Source organism: Amia ocellicauda, chromosome 7, assembly GCF_036373705.1.
Source record: "Amia ocellicauda isolate fAmiCal2 chromosome 7, fAmiCal2.hap1, whole genome shotgun sequence".
Lineage (NCBI taxonomy): Eukaryota > Metazoa > Chordata > Actinopteri > Amiiformes > Amiidae > Amia > Amia ocellicauda.
The window spans coordinates 6,079,401-6,089,938 of record NC_089856.1 but is presented as its reverse complement, the minus strand read 5'-3'; the positions used below and the strand labels follow the sequence as shown (position 1 = coordinate 6,089,938).

At 38.6% G+C, this 10,538-nt stretch overlaps 1 protein-coding gene across 1 annotated transcript; it reads left to right on the top strand.

Moving 5' to 3' along the window:
• The first annotated feature begins 5,727 nt into the window (after positions 1 to 5,727).
• Positions 5,728 to 9,420, top strand: LOC136752626 (E3 ubiquitin-protein ligase TRIM39). The gene is made up of 6 exons (XM_066708110.1): positions 5,728 to 6,262; positions 7,174 to 7,269; positions 7,356 to 7,586; positions 7,719 to 7,741; positions 7,827 to 7,945; positions 8,452 to 9,420. Exons 1-6 carry the CDS (start codon positions 5,858 to 5,860, stop codon positions 8,985 to 8,987), a joined length of 1,410 nt encoding a protein of 469 aa, XP_066564207.1. The 5' UTR covers positions 5,728 to 5,857; the 3' UTR covers positions 8,988 to 9,420.
• Positions 9,421 to 10,538: the final 1,118 nt, after the last annotated feature.

Here is a 10,538-nt window from a genome sequence, read left to right as displayed (position 1 = left end):
AAAGAGCTTGATTTTGGTCTCATCTGACCACAACACTTTCACTCAGTTCTCCTCTGAATCATTCAGATGTTCATTGGCAAACTTCAGACGGGCCTGTACATGTGCTTTCTTGAGCAGGGGGACCTTGCGGGCGCTGCAGGATTTCAGTCCTTCATGGCGTAGTGTGTTACCAATAGTTTTTTTGGTGACTATGGTCCCAGCTGCCTTGAGATCATTAACAAGATCCTCCCGTGTAGTTCTGGGCTGATTCCTCACCGCTCTCATGATCAGTGAAACTCCACGAGGTGAGATCTTGCATGGAGCTCCAGACCGAGGGAGACTGACAGTCATTTAGTGTTTCTTCCATTTGCAAATAATCATTGTTGTCACCTTCTCACCAAGCTGCTTGGCAATGGTCTTGTAGCCCATTCCAGCCTTGTGTAGGTCTACAATCTTGTCCCTGACATCCTTGGACAGCTCTTTGGTCTTGGCCATGGTGGAGAGTTTGGAATCTGATTGATTGATTGCTTCTGTGGACAGGTGTCTTTTATACAGGTAACGAGCTGAGATTAGGAGCACTCCCTTTTAGAGAGTGCTCCTAATCTCAGCTCGTTACCTGTATAAAAGACACCTGGGAGCCAGAAATCTTGCTGATTGATAGGGGATCAAATACTTATTTCACTCATTAACATGCAAATCAATTTATAACTTTTTTTTCTGGATTTTTTTGTTATTCTGTCTCTCACTGTTAAAATACACCTACCATTAAAATTATACACTGATAATTTATTTCTTTTTTCGCTCACTGTACTTAAATCAAGTTTCAAATGAATCCTCATGTCTGTTGGTGCGGTGGTTATGAACAGCGCTGTGAGTTCAGTGATGATATTTCTTATGTACAGATTTTGTTTAATACATTTTTGAATATACACCGATCAGCGATAACATTATGACCACTGACAGGTGAAGTGAATAACACTGATAATCTCGTTATCATGGCACCTGTCAGTGGATGGGATATATTAGGCAGCAAGTGAACATTTTGTCCTCAATGTTGATGTGTTAGAAGCAGGAAAAATGGGCAAGCGTAAGGATCTGAACGACTTTGACAAGGGCCAAATTGTGATGGCTTGACGACTGGGTCAGAGTATCTCCAAAACTGCAGCTTTTGTGGGGTGTTCCCGGTCTGCAGTGGTCAGTACCTATCAAAAGTGGTCCAAGGAAGGAAAAGCGGTGAACCGGCGACAGGGTCATGGGTGGCCAAGGCTCATTGATGTACGTGGGGAGCGAACCCTGGCCCGTGTGGTCCGATCCAACAGACGAGCTACTGTAGCTCAAATTGCTGAAAAAGTTAATGCTGGTTCTGATAGAAAGGTGTCAGAACACACAGTGCATTGCAGTTTGTTGCATATGGGGCTGCGTAATCACAGACCGGTCAGGGTGCCCATGCTGACCCCTGTCCACTGCCGAAAGCGCCTACAGTGGGCACGTGAGCATCAGAACTGGACCACGGAGCAATGGAAGAAGGTGGCCTGGTCTGATGAATCACGAGTTCAAGGTGTTGACTTGGCTTCCAAATTCCCCAGATCTCAATCCAATCGAGCATCTGTGGGATGTGCTGGACAAACAAGTCCGATCCATGGAGGCCCAACCTCGCAACTTACAGGACTTAAAGGATCTGCTGCTAACGTGTTGGTGCCAGATACCACAGCACACCTTCAGAGGTCTAGTGGAGTCCATGCTTCGATGGGTCAGGACTGTTTTGGTGGCAAAAGGGGGACCTACACAATATTAGGCAGGTGGTCATAATGTTATGGCTGATCGGTGTGTATATATATATATATAGTAACAGAGATGGAAAGGCAGCACCGCCCCTCTCGATTAATATGAGGTCATCTCCGTAGGGGCTGCTGGGAGATTAGAGAAAGGACTGTAAAAAGTAAATTATCAGTACCATTGTGTACTGTTGGATGTCCCCGTTCACACTTATTAGGCTGGCCCTGGGTCACCTCAAATTTAGTCCGGCTTTTTTTAGAGACCCCGTTCACATTTGCAGGTTTAGGAGGCCTAAGTGCATTCACATATGCAGGCGAAAAGGAGGCCTAAATGAAATGCATGCCGGGAAGTAAACAAATCTGCTCAAACAAACCAGTGACAAATGACATTACGTCTGCTTACAGGTGTATGTGATGTATTTATAATCACAACTTATTAATATTGATATATATAGGCTATTGTTCGGTTCTATATTTTCTTTGAAAGTAATCTTAACCCTTTGCAGCCAAAGCTTTCTAATATAATTAAAAAATGTGCTTGTTCAATGGGGAATCGAATTTATATGTTTCCCTTTTCAAATGTCTATCTTCGGTTCTGCAAGTCTAAAAGTGCTGTTATACAATTCACCCGAAAGCGAAGCACCTTTATTAGGACTTCAAAAGAGCCTTCTGTGATCGCTTCTATAGTTATATCCTCAGACAGCAGCGCTCGTACATTTCCTTCAGTTTCTTTTTTAACTTTATCTTCCATCCACATTGTAAACAGTGCTTTAATTTCTGCATCATCCTAGTTGTTACTTCCAGCGCTGGCAGTTGTGAGTGTGCTGCTCAGCTCAATATAATCGCATTTCGGATTGGATAGTAAACAGATGGTGAAGACTCTGTATATGTTTTATATTATATATATATATATATATATATATATATTATATATATATTATATTATATAGCATTAGAAATTGTTTGTATACAGACTCAGAAAATTGGCTTTATCTAGCCTAGCAAAACCAACAAGGTGGTTGTTAAAGATACATCCTATTGAAATTTTTCTCTCTGCTTCCACTTCTGTTTAATCTATGATAAGGGAAATGGTCCGAATGTATCGCCCATGGGTTTGTCTGTATGTGGATTTCCTGTTTCTTCTCTCAAAGCCAAAGATGTTACCTCGTTGTTAAGAAAACCACAAGATCGTACCGTTTGTATGCTGTAACAGGACCAGACATCTGCCTCTATGATGACCTCCTCCCTTGGGAAGCGCAGCCTACAAACTTTCCAGAGCTTGCATCTTTTGAAGCCTTTGATTGGATGAACGGTCACAAGATTCTACATCATTTTCCTATAAAGCTTCACTCATGTTTGTAAACATTAAGTCCTCACTGAAGGAATTTTCCTGACGTGGGGCTTCCGAGCCAGCTTGATTAAAGTTCTATTTGCTTTATCTCGACAACTTCTCCACTTATTTCCGAGACAGGTTCTACAGCTGGTCTCATTTTAAAATGCATTGATTTGAATGGAAACCTGCTTCGATTAAATTTATATAGTTTTAATATAAAATTTGGGTAAGTGAATAAAATTTTTCCCTGTGAAACCGGCGATCAAGGTTCTGGGGATCACGATTGACGGGACCAACACAGGCACCCGGAGCTGGCAGGAAGCTTTATCTAAAGTACGGAGGAAGATCCATGGCTGGAGCACAAGGACCTTGAAGATGACTGGTAAGGTGCTGGTTGTAAAGGTCATCCTCTTCCCTATTCTTCTCTACGTAGTATGTAGGCATGATATTTCCCCCAGACAGGGGGTTGGCATATGTGGTTAAGAACAAGAAAGTGAAGAAAGCTTCTGCACGATGAATGACACCAGGCCACACTCATGGGATCCCCCACTGTTCTACAGGGTGCTCTGAGCCTTTTACACTCGAAGTAGTCCTCCACAAAGCCTCACTACAAGACCATCTGTAGTCAGATGAGATCTACCCAGGAGACCAGCAGAATAGAAGATTTCCCTCCCAAAAACTGCAGAAATATCTGGGCTAACGCTATGCACGTTTGCCTCACAAATACGCAGAAAAATGTCTCCTGGATGGCTGTGAGTTGGTGTCTCCCCACTCAAGTGTTCATATACAGAAGGGGTTTAGGTTTAACACCTGCCCCTACAAGGGCTGCCTGGGAAGTGAGACAGAGGCTCATATTTTTAGGGACTGCCCCTCTGCTTGCAGGGTCTGGCTCCTGTTTTCTCCGTTCCTCTGCAGGTTCGCAGTTCCTGTGTGGACGACCACCCAGCAGATCCTATATGTACCAGCCAGCGGCCTGACAACATCAATCCTGAGGTGCCGGTGCTAAAACAGGCCATGGGAGGGACAAAACATCAGTCTGTTCAACAAGCAGGAGCTGGACCAGAAAGTCATCGCACGGAGGGGCATGATCCTAGTAAGAGACCATGTCAATCTGGAGATCCACCAGAGGGGCAAGGAATGAAGCCTTCAAGAACTGGCATATCCAAGATCTGGGGGAGCTCAGGATCCCATGATGGGACCCCACCTCCGGGGATGGATACTCCTCCTGCTGGAGCCCGAGTCCAACTTTTATTTATTAACTAATGGTTTGTTTTTTAAAATAAAAAACAATTTTAATTGCGTTTAATGGCACTGGTTTTCCTGTTCTTGAATGATTTGATGGTTTCGTTTTTTTTGTTTGCCTAATGCATTGACTGTTTGAATTATTTTAAATGCAGCAGAATGTTTTGTTTATTTATTCTTTTTTATTATTATTTATCTGGTGCATTTTCCATTACATTTGAATGCATTGACTGTTTTTATTAAATTTTGTTGGTTTCGCAGTGTGCCCTTATTCACTAGTTTAATTGTTTTGATTAATTAATACATATGTTTATTTAGAGTTTATTAGGTATTTTGGTTAAATCACTTTAGGGATGATTTTAGAAATGAATGGACCAGAAGGGTTGGTAACATAACCAAAACTGTTACAATATTATTATTATTTTATTTTTTATTATTTGTTCACAGACGCCCTTATCTAATTTATACATAACATGAACACAAGATGGAGTCTAAAGTTCTGACACACTACACATACCTGGCTGTAGATAAGTCAACTTAATGTGGTTTGAAATCTTGCCTATTGTTATTATTATTGGTATTATTAATTTTGTCATTTAGCTGACACTCTTATCCAGGCAACTTACATTTGTACCCATTTATACAGCTGGGCATTGTACTGGAGCAATCTAAGTGAAGTACCTTGCTCAGGGTACAACAGCACTGCCCCACCCAGGATTTGAACCTGGTCATGAGTCCAGAGCCCTCTCCATTACTCCACAGTGCTGCCCCAATATAAACAGAACAGAGGGAGAAACTGAAAACTGCTAGATCAAAAACAAGGCCAATAGACAGTTTGTACAAATTAGAACTTAGAGGCAACAACGAAGTGAACCCTGGTCTTGGAGGCAGCAGGATCTCAAGCTTTCAGGTACTTAACCTAATCAATTATTTGAAAAAGTTTAAAGTATTGTTTCCAGCTTTTTACCATATGATGATGAAGTTCATTACAACCTGTAGTTTATGGCACATATTCACAAGCATACAGAACATAATTTTGTATTTATAGTGTCTCGTATAGTTGTGCTAATATGAAAGTGCACTTCCTTACACCACACATACTAATCTATTATAATAATTAACCTGACAACAAACTATATGCCATACAGGAAAATGAACAAAGATTCGGTCTGATACTATGATACCTGTCAGATGGAAAGGAATGCCTTAAACAGTCCTGATTAAGAAAAGAATGACATTGTAGAACTGGTTCTTGCTGTTTCATTGAGAATCAGGTGTGTCAACCAGGAAGCAGTGTGTTTAGAGTTAAATATTTTTTCATAATTAATGTTAAAGAATGTGGAAAGCTGCAAGAGAAGCTTCAGTGTATAATACTCATTTGGGAGGTTAGAGGACAAACAGTTAATTTAATTTATATTAATAAAATGAAAACATTGAAAATTACAGAACACGAGTCCAAGCCTGTGTAGCTTGTGGTATGGGGAAAAGATAATACTAAGAACAGGACAAGTCATAATTGTGTGGAGAAATGGCAGCAAGACATTTTCACATGGAAGAGGCTCTCTCCTGTCCGGTGTGCTGTGACATCTTTAAGGATCCCGTTGTCCTGAAGTGTAGCCACAGCTTCTGCATAGCCTGTCTGGAGAAATACTGGGAAACAAAGCTTTTTCGTGAATGTCCGGTCTGCAGGACATCATTGTCCATGGACAATCCTATTGTCAATCGGGCTTTAAAGGACCTTTGTGAGTCCTTCCTAAAGGAACAAAGTGAGAGAACTCCATCAGGGTGTGCAGCACTCTGCAGTCTGCATGGTGAGCATCTAAAACTGTTCTGTTTTAAGGATGAAGAGCCCATCTGCCTGGTTTGTCAAACTTCCAAAATACATGATAACCACAAATTGTGTCCAACAGAGGAGGCCGTCCTGGATTGTAAGGTGAGAAATTATATATTACTGATAAAAATAAATGAACCATATTAAGCAACCTTTAAATGATCTGTCAGCCTAAGTTTGTGTTGTTGTTTTTATTTTGTCAAGATTCGGAGTAGCAAAACAATATTCTTTGCACTTTGCACTTACCTGTAATACATGCCTAAGCAGGCACTTAAAACAGTTTCACACTCTTCACAAACTGATTTAAAACCTATTGGCTTTATCACATTGCCTGGAAAGTAGTGTTCTCCTCGTACCATTAATCAAAGTATTAGTTTGATAGGAATTGGCATTTTAAATGAAATTGAATGTTCAAACTGAATAGTAGAATCACTATAGACTTCATAATGAGCAAATTAATTTCACAGTTCTTCTGTTATTGGATTTTTAAAATGACATTTTACTGTTTTGTCATGATAATTATGTGAAATGTAACATGCAGAACTTGCTGACAATTATAAAGTGATAACATTAGTGATTATGATTCATCTGATTGTGGCCATCATTATGTTAAGCGTAACAAAATCTGCAAGGGAATTGTACACTATTACCATTACTACACTAATGGTAAATGTTGAATCAGAGAACTGCTTTTTACTAATGTAATAAAAACTAGTTAATACTTGAGGAAATCACAGACAAAGCAATATAACCAACACAGGAAAAATAAGGCAGGAATGGAAAATGACCATTCATATTTACTACTGTTTCAAAAGGGCAATAATAGATCAAACCTACTTTTCACCTTTTGTGATTGAACAGTTAGTTAAGTTAATACAATAAAATGACTATATTGAGTAACATGTTTTTTCTAACAATACCTTAGAAAAATGTGATCTCTTTTGTAAGTGTTAGTAGTGAGGCTTTTTGAAAGTTTCTCTAGTACAGTGTAAACTCATGTCATTTCTTTCCAGGAGGAACTCAAGACTGCACTGAAGTCCCTGCAGAAGAAGCTGGAAGCCTATTATAGAGTTAAACGAATATGTAATCAAACAGCAAACAACTTTGAGGTATTCTTTATATGAGGATTTACAGAACAAACAAGAGCATAGTGTAAAGATCACATATTAACATTTTCTAATGTCTAACTTTCCAGATACAATTTGAGCAAACAGAGAAGCAGATGAAGAAGGAGTTTGAGGAACTTCACATGTTTCTATGGGATGAAGAGGCAACCAGAATAGCTGCATTAAAGGAGGAAGGGGAACAAAAGAGGCAAATGATGAACAATAAGATTGAGAACATTACAAGAAATATATCAACCCTTTCAGACACAATCAGGGCCCTTGAGGAAGACATTGGGGTTGAAGGAATATCATTTCTTCAGGTAAGGACTGTTAATTCTGTGACAAGAGACTTCTGAATGCAGACTGAGATTAATGGTTGTTCACTTTCACAGATTGTCTTTGTGTTTGTATGAGGATAATTAGTTATTGGCCATGTTATAATTTTTTTCCAGAACTACAAGAAGACAAAGAGCAGGTATGTAAACTCCAGCCCATCTTCCTCTTTTCTATTGTATTGAATCTCAATCCACAGCAGCATTGACTCCTGAATATTTTTGCAGAGCCCAGTGCCCAGTGCAGGATCCAGAGGGGGTTTCAGGAGCGCTGATAGATGTTGCCAAGCACCTGGGCTCTCTGAAGTACAGAGTGTGGGAGAAGATGCTGGGGATTGTTCAATACAGTGAGTACTGGGGGGCAGGGTTACCAGGAGGAAGTTAAATACTTTCCAATTACATGGAAATCATTGAGCCTCTTTTGGCCAAAATTGATTAAACAATTACTACATAATTGAGTACTAAGGACCTATTTTTACATTTCTCATCAGTTCCATTCTGTAGGAAATTCATAGTGACATTCTAACTAAACGTTTTAGATGTAAAACCAAGTGTGGTATTTACAACTCTTTTCAATCTCATTGATTCACATAATTAACTGATACAATATATAATATAAACAGTAGGGTTTTAGCAGGAATGTAGTTGCATGTATCATAGATTACATAAATGATAGATACTTTATGACAATTTTCATTTTATGCAATTAAATTAATTAATTCACTTTTCTGTCACAAGCATATAACATACATAAAAATATATACATTTTACAGCAGAGAAATATGATAGTTTATCTTAATAGCTTTGTGCAGGTTGGAGTAAATATCTAATCCTTCCTCACTTTATATTTCAGGTCCTGTGATTCTTGACCCCAACACAGCACACCCCCGGCTTTCAGTGTCTGAGGATCTAACCAGTGTGAAATACAGTGCAGAGAGTCGGCAGCTTCCTGACAACCCAGAGAGGTTTAATCACTATCCATTTGTGCTGGCTTCTGAGGGTTTCAGCTCAGGTATACACTGTTGGGATATTGAGTTGGGGGACAGATCTTTCTGGTGCTTAGGTGTGGTCAAAGGATCTAGCAACAGGAAAGGGGAATTCACTGTGAGCCAAGAATGTGGATTCTTGTCTATACGTCTAGTGGATGGGGTCTACACAGCATTGACCTCACCACGGACAGAACTCACTGTGAAGAAGAGACCCCAGAAGATCAGAGTGCAACTGGACTATGACAGGGGGGAGGTGTCATTCTCTGACCCCAGTGACAACACACTTATCTTCACTTTTAAAGACACATTTACTGAGAAGGTATTTCCACTCTTCTGGCCTGGCAAAGACTGTGTTTCTCTGCGATGCTGCCCAGTGATGGTGTCTATCACAGTGGAATAGCGCAGCGTATTGAGGCTAAAGTTCAGGGTAGCTTGTGTGATGGATGAACACTGCTTACTTAAGTGTTGCCTGCTGACAGTGGGATATTGTGTGAGATGAGACAGCTACAGGGTGAAGATGTAAAAATAGTATATAATTTTTACACCTGGAGCTTTTACACACATCAATAGAGCATGAGACAGACATTGCAACAGACCAATAATCAACTTCAGTGTATTTATTGAACACTGAATATTTATTAAGGGTATGCACATTACAATATACATACGGCCCTGTATTTTAATAAATTATTTCACATTTTAAAGATATGGAAAGTATCCAGTTTGTACTGCTATTCTGTGAATAATACAATGATTAAGGATGTAATATGTATGTAATGGATTGTCAATAAGGGTGTATCTAAGTGCCTTTATATATATATATATATAAATAATAAATAATAAAATATATAAATATATATATATATATATAAATAATAAAAAAAAATATATATAACTATATATATATATATATATATATATATATATATATATATATATATAGTTATATATTTATTTTTTAATGAAAAATATTGATTACAAAGGAGACCCTGATTTGCACATGATGCTATTTTATATAAGCCATGAGGGTGAATATTATCCCCATAATTACGTTTCTTTATTAACATGTATTCACCATCTCATTAATAATGGGAAAACACCAAGTATTTACAATGATTTTTTTTTTTTTATTGAAATGCCACATTACTTATTTTACACTTCATCGCAGTAATTATTATTATTATTATTATTATTATTATTATTATTATTATTATTATTATTATTATTATTATTATTATTTCCTTCCCCCCACTCATATACAAGATATAATATGTTTCAAGATTGAAAGATTACAAACAATTACACAAACAAATGGCAGATCTACAATAGAGGGGATATCCACAGCTCACTCACCTGGATCAAAGCACTGCATTGCCTCTAATGTAATTTATATAGCAATCTCTTTCTATAGTTCTTGGCAGGTTAAACAGTATAATTACTTCCTGGTTGTTTACAACACATGCTGGTGGGGGAGGGGGCAATAATAAAAAAAAAAAACGCATTATACGATTCTATGGTATGAGTTTGTATGTAGCTCCACAAATTAAAGGATTAACTTGGGTGTGTAGAGAACTGTGACGTTATCACATACAGTGAGGGAAAAAAGTATTTGATCCCCTGCTGATTTTGTACGTTTGCCCACTGACAAAGAAATGATCAGTCTATAATTTTAATGGTAGGTGTATTTTAACAGTGAGAGACAGAATAACAACAAAAAAATCCAGAAAAACGCATTTCAAAAAAGTTATAAATTGATTTGCATGTTAATGAGGGAAATAAGTATTTGACCCCTTCGACTTAGTACTTGGTGGCAAAACCCTTGTTGGCAATCACAGAGGTCAGACGTTTTTTGTAGTTGGCCACCAGGTTTGCACACATCTCAGGAGGGATTTTGTCCCACTCCTCTTTGCAGATCCTCTCCAAGTCATTAAGGTTTCGAGGCTGACGTTTG

Coding starts and splice junctions, on each gene's coding strand:
- LOC136752626 (XM_066708110.1), top strand. CDS start 5,858: ATGGCAGCAAGACATTTTCACATGGAAGAGGCTCTCTCCTGTCCGGTG. Junction 7,270..7,355: donor AAACAGCAAACAACTTTGAG/GTATTCTTTATA, acceptor CTAACTTTCCAG/ATACAATTTGAGCAAACAGA. Junction 7,587..7,718: donor AAGGAATATCATTTCTTCAG/GTAAGGACTGTT, acceptor ATTTTTTTCCAG/AACTACAAGAAGACAAAGAG.